Consider the following 17,042-nt stretch of genomic DNA (forward strand, 5'->3'; position numbering starts at 1 on the left):
TCTACCTTTCTTTTTGTTTTGTCTAAATAGTGTCTAAGTTGTGAATATGTACAGAAGTCATCTTTTGTTGAGTCAAATTGGTTCTTAAAAGGGACCTTTTGTAATTTTTTATTTTTTTTGTATAATAGTGCAATTCTCAGTGTTAAATAAAACTAATTTTTACAGTTATTTTCAAAGTCAGCATTTTCTATTAATAATTATCGTGCAAAACAAATTTGCTAAAAATAAATCGCTGCTGGAGATACTACGATTAAAACCAGAAGTATCAGAATCAGAAGAAGTTTATTGCCATTGCCAGTGAACAGGATTCACAGACTAGGAATTTGCTTCGGTACAATGGTGCAACATTAAGAAGAGATAAAATGCTAAGATAAAATATAACATATGTGTCAAAATAAGATAAAATATAAGATAAAAAAAAGAAATATGAAAGGCTGTGTGCAACAGAAAAACAGAGAAACAGAAAAAACAGTGCAGTGGGAGGAGTGCAATTAAAAACCAAAGTACATTGTCTAAAGTGACCCGTGATAAAATGATAAAGTGACAGAGTTAAGCTTAAGGTGACTGAGTTATGAGGTGTTCATGAGTCTAACGGCAGAGGGGAAGAAACTGTTCTTATGGCGGGAGGTTCTGGTCCGGATGGACCGTAGCCTCCTGCCCGAGGGGAGTGGTTTGAATAGACCGCGTGCAGGTTGAGAAGGGTCAGCTGTGATCCGACCTGCTCGGCCCAGAGTCCTGGAGACGTGCAGGTCATGGAGAGATGGAAGGCTACAGCCGATCACCTTCTCAGCAGAGGCCACAATGTGCTGCAGTCTGTGTCTGTCCCTGGCTGTGGCCCCGGCGTACCACACCGTGATGGAGGAGCAGAGGATGGGCTTGATGATGGCCGTGTAGAACTGCACCATCAACTGGACAGGCAGCTTGGCCTTCTTCAGCTGCCGCAGGAAGTACATCCTCTGCTGGGCCTTCTTGATGAGGGAGCTGATGGTTGACTCCCACTTGAGGTCCTGGGTGATGGTGGTGCAGAGGAAGCGGTGACAGTCCACAGTGGTGATGGGGCTGTTGGTGAGGGAGGGCGGGGGGGCTGTGGCTTTCCTGAAGTCCACGATCATCTCCACTGTTTTCTGGGCGTTGAGCTCCAAGTTGTTGCTGCTGCACCAGGTCACCAGCCGGTCCACCTCCCTCCTGTAGGCAGACTCATCCCCATCCGCAGTAGTTAGTGTAGAGGAAGAAGAGCAGAGGGGAAATGACACAGCCCTGTGTAGATCCTGTGCTGAGAGCCCGAGTGTTCGAGACATTTTTTCCCAGCCTCACACGCTGACTCCGGTCCGTCAGGAAGTCTGTGATCCACCTGCAGGTGGAGTTGGGCACGTGGAGCAGAGAAAGCTTGTCCTGGAGCAAAGCTGGAAGGATGGTGTTGAATGCAGAGCTGAAGTCCACAAACAGGATCCTAGCGTAGGTTCCTGGGGAGTCCAGGTGCTGCAGGATGGAGTGCAGGGCCAGGTTTATGGCGTCATCTACAGACCTGTTGGCTCTGTAGGCAAACTGCAGGGGGTCCAGGAGGGGGTCGGTGATGGACTTCAGGTGGGATAAAACCAGGCGTTCGAAGGTCTTCATGACTACAGACGTGAGAGCCACAGGCCTGTAGTCATTAAGTCCAGTGACGCGTGGTTTCTTGGGGACTGGAACTATGATTGAGGACTTGAAACAGACTGGAACATGGCATGACTCCAGGGAGGTGTTGAAGATCTCCGTGAAGACTGGGACCAGCTCATCAGCACAGTGTCTCAGGGTAGCAGGAGAGACACAGCCTGGGCCCGGGGCCTTACATGGATTCAGCCTTTTGAAATGTCTCCTCACGTCCTCCTCTTGGACCGAGAGGGCAGCGGGGGGAGTGGGGAGGGCAGCAGTGAGAGGGGGGAGGTCCAGAGTGTTTGAATATCCAGTTGTGTGGGGGGTGGGGAGGTGTGAGTCCTTGTCTTCAAAACGTGAATAGAAGACGTTCAGGTCGTTGGCCAGCTTCAGGTCGTCAATAGAACGAGGTGCTTTGGGCTTGTAGTTGGTGATCTCTTTCAACTCCCTCCACACAGAGGCCGAGTCATTGGCAGAGAACCTTTGCTGCAGACGTGAACTGTACATGGATTTAGCCTTTGCCATCTCCTTTCTAAATCTGTACTTTGCACCTCTATAGCTGTCTCTGTCTCCTTCTCTGAAAGCCACCTCTTTCTGCTGACGGAGCTGCTGGAGTTTAGGTGTGAACCAGGGCTTGTCATTGTTATATCTCACCCTGGTACACTGTGGGATGATGCTGTCTTCACAGAAATGAATATATGACGTCACAGTGTCCGTGTAGTCATCTAGACTGTCTGTTGAAGCCTCAAACATATCCCAATCCGTGGTGGCCAAGCACGCACGTAGCTCCTCTACAGCTTCATTGCTCTACACTTTAGACGTCCTCACAACAGGTTTAGAGAGTTTAAGTCTCTGTCTGTACGTGGGGATCAAGTGGACCATCACGTGATCTGAGAGTCCCAAAGCTACACGGGCCACCGCGCGGTACGCACCACTCACTGTCGTGTAACAATGATCTAACGTGCTCCCTTCTCTGGTCGGGCATTTAACAAACTGTTTGTATTTTGGTAATTCCTGACTGAGATTCCCTTTGTTAAAATCACCGAGAATTATAACAACAGAGTCCGGAAAGTCTCTCTTCACGCTCATAATCTGATCCGCGAGCGCGCGCTCGGCCTCGTGCACGTCCACGCTCGGTGGAATATACACAGAGCAAAGTATGAAAGAGTTAAACTCACGTGGAGAGTAGAACGGTCTGCAGTTTATGAGGAGATATTCCAGAGAGGGACAGCAGTGTTGGGAGATCACTGTCACATCGGAGCACCAGGCGTTGTTGATATAGAAGCAGAGTCCTCCCCCTCTAGTTTTTCCACCAGAGTGTGCTCGGCCTCTGTCTGCGCGGAGGAGTTGGAATCCCTCTAGTTGGAGCGCGCAGTCCGGTGTCTGTGCATTTAACCACGTCTCCGTGAAGCACAGTACACAAGATGGGGAGAAATCTCTATTCTTCTTCATCAGCAGTGCCAGCTCATCCATCTTGTTGTGGAGTAAGCGGACGTTGGAGAGAAATATCCCAGGTAGGGGTGGACGCGTGCCCCTTCGTCTGAGGTGCACGAGAGCTCCAGCTCGTTTTCCTCTCCGCCGTCGTCTCACTTTTTTGGCCAAAAAGTGAACCAGTTCAGCTGCAGGCACTAAAAAAACTGGTGTAATGTCCGTGGGTGTTGATGATTTGATGTTTAGAAGCTCCTCGCAGGTGTAGGGACACGATGACACACGATTCACGCACAAAAACAGACAAAACAGGGAGCACCAGAATACCAGGGCGCCTTCACATGGCGCCATCTTGGAAATGTGACGTGTATGTGGTAATATATTTAGCTCTGCACCAGTTAACCATTTATAATTTATGTCATGTCCTCAGGTAGACTAATAAATAGTCTACTTTTGAAACTCACCTCCTGCAAAGACTTCCTCTGTTCTCGGCTGTCCCTGCTCTCATGACGACAGCTGGCTTTGGTCTACTTGACCGGACCTGACGTGACTAAGGTTGCTCGGAAAATAGTCTGCCCGCAGGCTAACGGCTAGCAGCTCGAGGTCCTGACAGGACAAGACTGTCTTCACTGTGATATGTCCTGGGTTACACCACCGGTTCTTAATGTAAATGACAAGTCCCAGCTTCTCTCATGGTAAATCTGCTGTTTTTTTAGTGTGGACAGCTCATCAATCTTGATCAAAATCAGCAAGTTCACATTTCCCATGAACGTGGAGGGAATTGATGGTTTGTAGCGCATCCGTTTGTTTGCTAACCTAGCCTTTAGCTTAAGCCTGGCTTTGCAGCCCCTGCATGTTCTTCTCAACTCTGCCGGGATGGGTTGTTGTGTCCCGGCTTGTCCCTTTGTTTTCAGACCCAGCAGTTCCTCTGTTGAATAAGTGAAAAGGCTAGCTCCTGATAGCGTTAGAAAGTTAAAAATATCCATGGGATATGTATAAAGCACACAATATCTTCATGAGAAGAGCAAGCAGAAGGGTAGAAGGATAGGGAAAAAAAAGCTTAAAAAAAAAGTAAAAGACTAAAACACTGAAGAGGCAGCCGTATCCCACAGCGCCAAATACACACAAAGGAGCTTGATTCCCCCCCCCCCCCCCCCCCCCACACACACACACACACACGACGAAGAAAATGGCGAAGACGAGGAAACACCAAGAGAGGCTAACGCACTGTTAGAGGGGCTTGCGTTACTCTCGAAAGAACTTCAGTCATTCAAACAAGACATGAGAGAGGATCTGGGCCTTCTTAAAAATGATGTCAAGGAAAATATGAAGCAAGACCTGAGTGAGTTTAAGAACGATGTTTTGAAAGAACTGCAGAAACAAAATGCTAACATCGCAGAAGCGCAATCACGTATAGCTGACCTAGAATTGGCATACCTCGACCTGAAAGACACGCTGCTCACCATGATAAAGCAGAACTGTGTCATGCAAGATAAACTGTTGGATTTGGAGAGCCGCTCCAGGAGAAATAATCTCTGTATCTACGGGATACCCGAAGGTAAAGAAGGAAGCTCAGTCACCGAGTTTGACACCTTTTTCAAAAGTCAGCTCTCATTACCAGATGTCATAGATCTACAGATTCAACGGGCGCACAGATCGCTGTCGCAAAAACCACCTGCTACCTCACCTCCGAGGTTGATCATTGTGAATCTGCTCCAGTTTCATGTGAAGGAATTGATCCTCAGGAAGGCATGGCAGAAGAAGATCGAATTAGATGGCAAACGGCTCTATTTCGATAACGACTATGCATCTGACATCATGGAGAAACGTTTGGCGTACAGACCGATTAAAGCAGTGCTGAAGGGGAAAGGGATCCGATTCCAGATGCCCTACAACAAGATGAGGGTGTACTGGGATTCGGGTCTGAAGATCTATGAGAGCGCAGACGAGGCGGCCCGGGACATAATGAAACGAGGGATCGAGGTGACAGTAACATCGAGGAAGAGCGCCAAATCGACTGCAGAGAAGCGGCTGACTGATCTCCTACCATGGAAACGTGCAGCCGTGCCGGACAAAGCTGCCCAGAGTGTGAAGGAGAGGCTCGCGGAGTTTAGAAGACCGTCACAACACTGAACTCAGCATGGCTAAATTACACACACTTTGGACAGTATGGGATCATAAACCCCACCCCCCCGCCCCACCCTCGATTGGATCTGACAGAGAAACCAGAGAATTATTATCTCCCAAGTTATCCCCTTTCGTAACTATAAAGCTCAGAGATTCTATTCGATAGCCTTACGATGAATATATGGAAACTTTAACGACAGGAGTGTCTCAAGTATATGTTGAATGTTGGACAATTATAGTGAAAGTAGGATACCAGTTAATGGGTATCCTCGTAACACTATGGTGGGCCCCTACAGCGAAGAGGATCCATACCCACCCCCCACCAACAGGGAATATGAAGGATGGAGAAATTCATTCTTCAACTTTGAAGTCATAGTGTTTTTTGTTATACTATTTGTTAGTGATTTTGTTGCGTTTATCACAGTGCATAGGTTTATGTTGCTAATACAAACAAATGGAACAGAGAGCTACGGGGTACAGTAACTTCAAAGTAGCATCTTGGAATGTGAATGGTCTCAACAACCCAGTAAAGAGGTGCAAAGGTATGACAAAAATGAGAAAGGAACATAATCAGATCATATTCCTGCAGGAAACTCATTTGTCTCATATTGAACATGAGAAACTTAAAAACTTTGGATACAAAAACATTATTTTCAGTACGGAGGCCGTAAAAGAGGAGTCTCTATATTAATACACAACTCGGTTAATTTTGAGGTAGTTAGAGAGGTTAAGGACTGAGATGGTAGATTTATCTTGGTGCAGGGGAAATTAGAAAACATTTTGATCACCCTTCTTTGTGTTTACGTACCTCCATACAGTTCTCAGGATATTACTAAAAAGATTCTTGAACTGATTTCGTCTGAAACGCAAGGCATTTTAATCTGTGCAGGAGATTTTAACGCAGTATTAAATTGTAAATTGGACACTACTAACAATAGAAGAAGTACATCTCACAGGAACAGGGTATTGGGGAGGGTTCTGAATGAGTTTGGACTGATGGATGTTTGGAGAGAATTTCATCTGTCAGCTAAATGTTACACATACTACTCTACTCCTCATGCCACATACTCGAATAGATTTTTTCTTCATGTTTCAAAACGATAGACGTAGAATTCAAAGATGCGAAATTGGAAGCAGAGATATTTCAGACCACTCTCCAGTATACTTGGTAATAAATTTAGAGACCACATCCAACAAAACTGTTTGGAGGCTCAACACCAGCTTTCTTAATAACGAAACAGTCGGACATTAGAAACCAAATATCAGGTATGTACAAAGAGGAATTAGAGAAGAAATATACATTTTTGAAACAATCCTTTTACGAGACTGCCCTAAAGATACTAAATTACTAGCAAAGAAATTAAGGAAAAAACAAATTTTGCAGTCTATTTATAAAATTGAACACCCTCATACAAAAGAAGTACGTAACAGCTTCGACGAAATAGACGAAGCCTTTCAAATATACTGCAAAGACCTATATTCCCAGCCACAGTTAGAAAAAAGAACATAAAAGCCTTTTAAGACTCTCTAGATTTACCTTCAATTGGAGCACATCAAAATAAATGTATAAATTCCTCAATTACAAAAGAGGAATTAGAGAACGCACTACAAAAATTGAAAAATAATAAGACACCTGGAAGTGACGGTTTACCTGCTGAGTGGTACAAAGTTTTCAGAGAAGATTTAACTCCTGTACTTTTAAGGACTTTTAATTGGTCTCTCAAAAAGATGTCCACTCCACTATCATGGAAAGAAGCCATCATTACCGTTATTCCTAAAGAAGGCAAAAACAAAATGCTATGTAGCTCATATAGACCAATTTCAATTTTAAATCAAGACTATAAACTGTGTGCGTCTATAATGTCCAAAAGGTTAGACTCTTTTATTCCTGATCTAATTGAATGCGATCAGACTGGTTTCGTTCGGGGTCGTCAAACACATGACAACATAAGACGCTCTCTCCATATAATTCACCATATTAAGAAGACTAATACAAACGCGGTCCTAGTCAGTCTAGATGCTGAAAAAGCATTTGACTGTGTTAGCTGGGAGTATCTATTTTTAGTTTTGGAACGATTCGCAAGAATTAAGATAAATGGTCGTTTATCAGACCGTTTTAATTTGGAAAGATCCACTCATCAAGGATGCCCTCTTTCGCCAACCCTTTTCGCACTATACGTAGAACCCTTAGCCCAAGCAGTAAGAGAAAACAATCATATACAGGGGATTTCACTCAAGGACCATGAACATAAAATTGCCTTATATGCCGATGATGTTCTTTTATATATCCAGGACTCAGATGCCTGTCTCCCTGCCAGTTTTGACCTTTGAATTTGGCTCTTATTCCGGTTACAAACTGAACATACAAAAAACACAAATACTGAGCTTTAATTATAGCCCTTCTTCCAAATTGAAAAGAGATTTTCCTATTGACTGGTCTCAGAAAGCAATTAAGTATCTGGGAGTCTGGCTGACGCACAGTCTTGATAATTTATACAAGAAAAACTATGGAACAGTGAATCAAAAAATTAAAGAAGACCTGAACAGTTGGTCAATGTGCCTGCTCAGTCTTAGCACAAGGGTGGACACCATTAAAATGTCCATCTTACCTAAACTGCTATACTCATTTTTAGCCCTGCCAATTAAAGTTCCAAGCAGTCAGTTTCAGGAATGGGACAAACAAATCTCAAGATTCGTATGGAGAGGAAGAAAACCAAGAGTTAAATATAGCACAATGACTATTAGTAAGGAGGAGGGCGGCATGGCCCTTCCAAACATTAAAGATTATTATTACTCTGCCCAAATTAGAACAGTTGTTAACTGGTGTGACAGTAATTACAAAGCAAAATGGAAAGAAATAGAACGAGAATCTAATGGAATCCCGATACAAGCAATGATAGGAGATAATAAATTAATAACAATCGCGGGAGAGCACTTGAGTTCCATAGTCTACTTTACATTACACATTTGGTTTGAAGTGATTAGGAAATTTGATTTATGGTCTCAACTGAAGATACTACAATGGGTGACACATGATACTGACTTCGAACCTAACAGGATGGATTCTAGTTTTAAGTCCTGGGCAAAAAATGGAATCACTGCTTACTGTGTTATTTTAGAGAAACAAATGTTTTCAAACACTAAAACAAAAATACAGCTTGGGAAAACAGGATCAGTTCCGATACTTTCAAGTATGAGATTATTATTTAAGGGAAATTGAGAGGAAAAAGGCAAATACAGAACTTAATGAAATTATACAACTACTGATACAAACATACTCTAGAGCTCCCAAATCAATAGTTTCAAAACTTTACAAAGGAATTGCAAAGACTAGGGGGTATACTACTAACTATATTAAGGAGCAATGGGAAAAGGAGCTGGGTGAGACAGTAAACATCCAGCATCAAGAACATGTGTGAAACCATGTTTACCACTTCATGCTCTACAACCCCTGGCAAAAATGATGGAATCACCAGCCTTGGAGGATGTTCATTCAGTTGTTTAATTTTGTAGAATAAAAGCAGATCACAGACATGACACAAAACTAAAGTCGTTTCAAATGGCAACTTTCTGGCTTTAAGAAACACTATAAGAAATCAGGAAAAAAAAATTGTGGCAGTCAGTAACGGTTACTTTTTTAGACCAAGCAGAGGGAAAATATGGAATCACTCAATTCTGAGGAAAAAATTATGGAATCATGAAACACAAAAGAACACTCCAACACATCACTAGTATTTTGTTGTACCACCTCTGGCTTTTATAACAGCTTGCAGTCTCTGAGGCATGGACTTAATGAGTGACAAACAGTACTCTTCATCAATCTGGCTCCAACTTTCTCTGATTGCTGTTGCCAGATCAGCTTTGCAGGTTGGAGCCTTGTCATGGACCATTTTCTTCAACTTCCACCAAAAATTTTCATTTCGATTAAGATCCGGACTATTTGCAGGCCATGACATTGACCCTATGTGTCTTTTTGCAAGGAATGTTTTCACAGTTTTTGCTCCATCTCCCCAGTGCCTTTACCTGACATGCAGCCCCATATCATCAATGACTGTGGAAATTTACATGTTCTCTTCAAGCAGTCATCTCTATAAATCTCATTGGAACGGCACCAAACAAAAGTTCCAGCATCATCACCTTGCCCAATGCAGATTCGAGATTCATCACTGAATAGTTTAGACACAGCTGACTGTGAACAACCAACATCTTTTGCAACATTGCGTGATGATTTACCCTCTTTTAAGAGTTTGATAATCCTCTCTTTTGTTTCAATTGACATCTCTCATGTTGGAGCCATGATTCATGTCAGTCCACTTGGTGCAACAGCTCTCCAAGGTGTGATCACTCCTTTTTAGATGCAGACTAACGAGCAGATCTGATTTGATGCAGGTGTTAGTTTTGGGGATGAAAATGTACAGGGTGATTCTATAATTTATTCCTCAGAATTGAGTGAGTCCATATTTTTTCCCCTCTGCTTGGTCTAAAAAAAGTAACCGTTACTGACTGCCACAATTTTGTCTTGATTTCTTATAGTGTTTCTTAAAGCCAGAAAGTTGCCATTTGAAATGACTTTAGTTTTGTGTCATGTCTGTGATCTGCTTTTTTTCTACAAAATTAAACAACTGAATGAACATCCTCCAAGGCCGGTGATTCCATAATTATTCCCAGGGGTTGTATGTACTGGCGTGAATATTCTTGGAAGAACCTGGTTCGTTTTTTTATTGTTCCCAAGATGAAAGTGTATTTATCATTATCACACCAAAGGTGTTGGCGTAACTGTGGGGATGATGAGGTAAACCATTATCATATTTTTTTGGACTGCCATCTGATAAAGCCCTTTTGGGGAAATGTTTGGACAATGTTACAACATATTCTGAGATTCCGGATCCCACCAACATGTGTAGCACTCTATTTGGGAAACATACCAGAGGAATTGTCAGGGAATTACAAATACCTTGACTGTAGCAGCAAAGAAGGCAATCACCAGGAATTGGTTGAAACCTGACCCACCTATAATAGATAATTGGTTCAATATTATTAAGGAAATCCATGAGATGGAAAGACTTGCTTTCCTTCTTAGATTTGAAAAGGACCTTTATATGGCAAGGTGGCGGAAATGGATTGTATTTCTTCAGGAAAGGAGGGATCGACGCGGTGGCAGTTCTCCCCATCTTAATTGAAGGGGGACCTCCTCCTAGGCTCTTTTATTGCATTCTTTATACCCTGTACGTATGTTGGCAGCGATAGAGGTACACAAGCTGTATTGTTATCATTTACATCCCCCTCTTCAAATTTTGGAACGCTCTCTGTAGTTCAAGTTCTGTTTTGTAGAGAACTCTTTTACGGATTTGGTACCTATGTTCATGCACTGTGTTGTTGATTGTTAAAATATCAATAACAAATAAGTATTAAAAATAAAAAAAAGTTAGTTTAAATCTAGTAGTACAGTAGAGACTTAAAGTTCTTCAGGGTTTGAAATCTGCATATACCTCCTGGATTTACAAAGATCTCCTTTTGTGTGTGTGTATGAGAGAGAGAGAGAAAACCTTTTTTGGAAGTTTTCATGTTTTTAATTTTTTGATACATTTAGTAACATTGAATAGTTCAGCATCACATTGAAAATGATTGATTGAAATTGCTACTTGATGTGTGTACATGAGGTCTAACAGACATGAATGTGTGTGCACAGCGGTCAGGATGGGTAACCTGGCTAAGTTTAACCAGGTCTTGGAGCAGTTTGGGGAGAAGTTTCAGACTGATGGGACGTACACGCTCATCATCCGCCTCAGACACAACGTCATCAAGACTGGTGAGCTGACACCATGTGACCATGACATTTTCTCTTTCCGTCACGCTTCAGTAATGAATCTTATTAACAACATTCATACTCAATAAAACTTGGCTGCTCCCGTCACGGGGTGATCACAGCGGATCCATCCAGAATCCACAGTGACCATTTAAAGCTGGATGCTTTAGAAATATGTAGCTCAAACATTGATGGATTTTATTTATTTGTTTATTTACTTACTTTTTGAGAGTCTGGTTGTTAACTTGGATTCCAAAGTGGCTTTACTTAAGATGTTTTTCATGAAACGCTCACCATTCTAAACCTTACACGAACCAGAACAGATCCTTGTTGTTGTTCTGTGCCTTCAGGTGTTCGTATGATCAGCCTGTCATACTCTCGTATCTCGCTGGCTGATATCGCACAGAAGCTGCAGCTGGACAGTCCAGAAGATGCTGAGTTTATTGTTGCCAAGGTACTTTAGATGATGATCATCATCCTTAACACAAAGAAGGTTGCTGATTTAGTTCCAAACAGAGCCGCCTCGCCCACTTAATATGGATTTATTAGCATTGCATTTACACATTGCCTAAACAGTTACAATATTAAAGACTGTTAATGAATGGATATGAGGATATGATTCCTTCTTTATGTTCTCTAATGCCATATACCAACACAGTGCAGAGTAGCTACCTAAACTCTGTAAGTGAGATAGAGTATCTCGTCAATAGTTTTACATCCTCATTGAAGACAACTTTGGATGCTGTAGCTCCTCTGAAAAAGAGAGCTTTAAATCAGAAGTGCCTGACTCCGTGGTATAACTCACAAACTTGCAGCTTAAAGCAGATAACCCGTAAGTTGGAGAGGAAATGGCGTCTCACTAATTTAGAAGATCTTCACTTAGCCTGGAAAAAGAGTCTGTTGCTCTATAAAAAAAGCCCTCCGTAAAGCTAGGACAACTTACTACTCATCACTAATTGAAGAAAATAAGAACAACCCCAGGTTTCTTTTCAGCACTGTAGCCAGGCTGACAAAGAGTCAGAGCTCTATTGAGCCGAGTATTCCTTTAACTTTAACTAGTAATGACTTCATGACTTTCTTTGCTAATAAAATTTTAACTATTAGAGAAAAAATTACTCATAACCATCCCAAAGACGTATCGTTATCTTTGGCTGCTTTCAGTGATGCCGGTATTTGGTTAGACTCTTTCTCTCCGATTGTTCTGTCTGAGTTATTTTCATTAGTTACTTCATCCAAACCATCAACATGTCTATTAGACCCCATTCCTACCAGGCTGCTCAAGGAAGCCCTACCATTATTTAATGATTCGATCTTAAATATGATCAATCTATCTTTATTAGTTGGCTATGTACCACAGGCTTATTAAAGGCACTGCGCTGCGGTGGTTTGACTCATATTTATCTAATAGATTACAATTTGTTCATGTAAATGGGGAATTTTCTTCACAGACTAAGGTTAATTATGGAGTTCCACAAGGTTCTGTGCTAGGACCGATTTTATTCACTTTATACATGCTTCCCTTAGGCAGTATTATTAGACGGCATTGCTTAAATTTTCATTGTTACACAGATGATACCCAGCTTTATCTATCCATGAAGCCAGAGGACACACACCAATTAGCTAAACTGCAGGATTGTCTTACAGACATAAGGACATGAATGACCTCAAATTTCCTGCTTTTAAACTCAGATAAAACTGAAGTTATTGTACTTGGCCCCACAAATCTTAGAAACATGGTGTCTTACCAGATCCTTACTCTGGATGGCATTACCCTGACCTCTAGTAATACTGTGAGAAATCTTGGAGTCATTTTTGATCAGGATATGTCATTCAAAGCGCATATTAAACAAATATGTAAGGCTGCTTTTTTTCATTTACGCAATATCTCTAAAATTAGAAAGGTCTTGTCTCAGAGTGATGCTGAAAAACTAATTCATGCATTTATTTCCTCTAGGCTGGACTATTGTAATTCATTATTAATCAGGTTGTCCTAAAAGTTCCCTGAAAAGCCTTCAGTTAATTCAAAATGCTGCAGCTAGAGTACTGACAGGGACTAGAAGGAGAGAGCATATCTCACCCATATTGGCCTCTCTTCATTGGCTTCCTGTTAATTCTAGAATAGAATTTAAAATTCTTCTTCTTACTTATAAGGTTTTGAATAATCAGGTCCCATCTTATCTTAGGGACCTCATAGTACCATATCACCCCAATAGAGCGCTTCGCTCTCAGACTGCAGGCTTACTTCTAGTTCCTAGGGTTTGTAAGAGTAGAATGGGAGGCAGAGCCTTCAGCTTTCAGGCTCCTCTCCTGTGGAACCAGCTCCCAATTCGGATCAGGGAGACAGACACCCTCTCTACTTTTAAGATTAGGCTTAAAACTTTCCTTTTTGCTAAAGCTTATAGTTAGGGCTGGATCAGGTGACCCTGAACCATCCCTTAGTTATGCTGCTATAGACTTAGACTGCTGGGGGGTTCCCATGATGCACCGAGTGTTTCTTTCTCTTTTTGCTCTGTATGCACCACTCTGCATTTAATCATTAGTGATTGATCTCTGCTCCCCTCCACAGCATGTCTTTTTCCTGGTTCTCTCTCTCAGCCCCAACCAGTCCCAGCAGAAGACTGCCCCTCCCTGAGCCTGGTTCTGCTGGAGGTTTCTTCCTGTTAAAAGGGAGTTTTTCCTTCCCACTGTCGCCAAGTGCTTGCTCACATGGGGTCGTTTTGACCATTGGGGTTTTTACGTAATTATTGTATGGCCTTGCCTTACAATATGGGGCGCCTTGGGGCAACTGTTTGTTGTGATTTGGCGCTATATAAATAAAATTGATTGAATGAAATTAACAATATTAATGTAAGAAGCACTTGGTCAAATAATGAAATATGAATTCTCTTTGGGTGGTTTCAGTGTTGTTCTGAGTTAAACTTTGAGTTTTGTGTCTCTATCAGGCAATCCGTGATGGCGTCATTGAGGCAAGCATCAACCACGAGAAGGGTTTTGTTCAGTCCAAAGAGACGATGGACATCTATGGGACTAGAGAGCCTCAGCTGGCGTTCCATCAGAGAATCTCCTTCTGCCTCGACATCCACAACATGTCTGTCAAGGTACGATCCTCCTCCTGACATCACCGCTGTCGTTACTTTGTTCTGCATGTTCTGTTACCCAGAGATGAAAGTTTTCTGGTTCTTCTCGGAATTCTGTTTTTATTTATTTTTTTATATTTTTATTTTTTTGGGTGGATTTCCCGGAAAATAGAAACCAGTCCTCCATTTCTGTTAGTGTTATAATGGATCATAGTTGATCAGTGGGCTGTAAAGACTGATCCCCATGGTTTGGCATGTTGATGAACCACAGATTATTTCCCAAGTTGACATGAGTGTGATTTTGTGTTGTGCTGTGAGTGCACATCATTCAATTGTGCATGCTCCTCTTCGGTGATGTTCCTGGGGCTGCGGAGTGCAGCTTTTCCACACTGATTTCCTGAGATGCTGCACTGTTCATGAATAAATCAAAACTCTGATTGAATCTGTTAAAAATCTGCCCAATAATGGTGTGTTTTTCCATTAGTTAAACTTGAGTCACTAAAAAAAAAAGTGCATGCTTCATCTCCCTTCATCTGCGAGGTGGAGCAAGCAGCTAGTGTTTGCTGCAGGGACCAGCAAACAGCGCTCTGTGTTTACAAAAAAGAAGACAAACAAAAAAAACCCACAAACACACTGCTGTGCTTTAAATAAGCAGTAAGTCTCTTTTAAAACATCAACAGTGCACATCTGTCTCATTGTTTGATACCGCTGCCTCGCAGAGCTGATAACGGTGATTAAAACAGCCAGCGTGCACGCTTTCTCTTCATTACTGTCTTGGATGGTCCTCTTCTTTTTCCTCCTCTTACATGACACCCCTCCTATAGAAAGAAACTCCCTGTGTTGTGGGAGCTGCTTTTTCCATCCATCCATTTTCTATACCCACTTATTGCAATTAAGGGTCATGTGGGTTGTGGGGTGGGGTAGTGGTGGTGGGGGTGGGGGGGTGTTGGTGACACCTATCCCAGCTGTGGAGCTGCTTTTTGTTCAGCCAAAATTAAATCACACAAAGAGCTGTCAGTGTGATGATGTGCTGGTCTGACTTTACCTGCATAAAGTTGAACAGTTACTTTTTTAAAGAGCTTGATGAAGCATGTCATCTGTCCAGGGATGCTTATTCGCCGTCTTTGGACGGTTTTCCGTCTTTTTGTAAATTCTTGAAGTCTAAAAGAAATGCAGGGCTGTGAAAAATCTGTGGATCAGCGAAATTCCGCAGATTTCATCATGGGGGGGAGGTGTTAGTGTTTTATTCTGTAATCATGATTGTCACTGAGTTTTTAAAATGTCTATCGCAAAGTGTTTTTTTTTTTGTTTTTTTTTACGACATCGTGCAAGTTTTATAAGACCGCGGCAGTCCGCATCAGTGTCCTCGGAGAAAAAAAAAGCCTGGCTGTTATGACAGTTGTCGTAAAGTGAGACTGGTTGGTTGCTGCGGCGACGCTGTGTGTCTCCTGCACGAAGCTTTAGCTAAAGGTAGCATGTGGACATCGCAAACCTTTAGAGCGCTAAAGTTTTTAAAAGAAGACTTGTGCAGCATGTCTCTGTCACGCACCGACGTCGGACAGAGAGAAGATGGCGAAAAAGACTGTTTGAAAAAGTCTGAGGACAAGAATCCGTGGAATTGTCGCTGGCTTCATCAACACATCTGAAAGATAAAAGAAACGGGAAAAATGAACTGTGCCCTCAGGAAACACGGTAAGAATTTTTCTCTCTCTGGAAAATAAACATCGTGCTGTTCAAACAGGATTTTAGACGAGATTATGTGACTTTCATTAATCTAGACTTTCTTTCATTGGGAAAAAAGACTGGCTTTGAATGGATTTAGGCTGCATGAATTTACACAAGAATGTAAGTGAGTTTTTATGAATGTAGACGTTTTTCATGGGAAAAAGACACAGTGGCTTTGAGTGGATTTACAGGAATTTACACAATAATGTGGCTTTTTTACTATAAGGTATGTCAATCAATAAATAAATTTCTGTGTAAAATAAAAAATAAATAAATTCAGGTTCAGATTCTTAGAGGTGTTTGGGGTCAGACTGAAATGGATAATTTAAACAAATTTAACATTTTATTGTTGCGCATTATTCAAATCAAATCATTTTATTTATATATTGAATGAGTAATAGTAATCGAGTGGCTTCAGTATTATTATTTATCTCTTTACCTAGTCTGAAAGCAGTTATGAAGTTATTTATAACATTTTAGTTGAGAGTTATGATTTTTAATTGCCTAGACTTTGAGCCCAGTCACAAACAAACTAAATAAAGTTTTCATGAAGATTTAGTTGTTATATTCTGTACATGCTCCTACAGGATGGCACAACATGCATTCAATACATGTTGTGCCATACTGCATGAGATCACAAGAGAAATTTAACAGCTGTTTCAGGTCCAAATTTAGTCCAAAGAATGCACCAGAATGCAGAACAAACTAGATTATTCCAGGTGTTTGCCATAAAATACTCCAAACTAGACCACCGCACTCGTGGGGTACAAAAATATTTACATATATTTAATTAATATTTAGCACTGTCACATGGCTGAAGTGACGTGGGTTTGGCCATGAACTCTGAAATAAAGCGTCACGATCGCTCTTAGAGAACTATCCAACCAGTTTCACTCATGGTTTCATCTATAAACATAAAACTAATTCTGGGCAGTTTATCGATATTAACTGCAACTCTGTAATTTTTACAAAGTGGAAATAGCGCACATATCTTTATAAGTAATGCACTAATTCTGAAGGTTTGCACGTTAACCGACACGCATGCCAAAAGGCATTATGGGAAATGATGTTGCTTTTTGTTTGAGTCTGATCAGTTCCCTCTCGACCCGGCATCACTCCGAACAGTCACTGAAAAAAGCTTCTCCCAATAGGATGATATTTGTCACTTGTTCTGCTCCCAGACTGAATGTTTCACTTTTTCCTGACGTAAAGCCAAGATAGCAGTTATCGTCCTTGTTCATTGGCCT

General features: G+C 41.7%; 2 protein-coding genes across 3 annotated transcripts in view; one reads left to right on the forward strand and one right to left on the reverse strand.

Moving 5' to 3' along the window:
• LOC117527620 (zinc finger BED domain-containing protein 4-like) overlaps positions 1-17,042 on the reverse strand; it is a 66,051-nt gene that overhangs the window by 35,376 nt on the left and 13,633 nt on the right. Inside the window, exon 1 of one of the 2 annotated variants that reach the window (XM_034190047.1) lies at positions 11,216-11,338. The exons of the other annotated variant lie outside the window; for it this stretch is intronic. Coding sequence (XP_034045938.1) covers positions 11,216-11,276 — 61 coding nt within the window. The 5' untranslated portion in view covers positions 11,277-11,338. Of the gene's footprint in view, positions 1-11,215; positions 11,339-17,042 lie in introns of those variants that run through there. 2 annotated transcript variants of the gene reach the window in all.
• Positions 1-17,042, forward strand: part of psmd3 (proteasome 26S subunit, non-ATPase 3) — a 50,160-nt gene that overhangs the window by 28,353 nt on the left and 4,765 nt on the right. Inside the window, exons 8-10 of the mRNA XM_034190044.1 lie at positions 10,877-10,996; positions 11,344-11,447; positions 13,936-14,091. Of these exons, the coding sequence (XP_034045935.1) occupies positions 10,877-10,996; positions 11,344-11,447; positions 13,936-14,091 (380 nt within the window). The remainder of the gene's footprint in view (positions 1-10,876; positions 10,997-11,343; positions 11,448-13,935; positions 14,092-17,042) is intronic.

Source organism: Thalassophryne amazonica, chromosome 16 (assembly GCF_902500255.1).
Source record: "Thalassophryne amazonica chromosome 16, fThaAma1.1, whole genome shotgun sequence".
Taxonomy (NCBI): Eukaryota; Metazoa; Chordata; class Actinopteri; order Batrachoidiformes; family Batrachoididae; genus Thalassophryne; species Thalassophryne amazonica.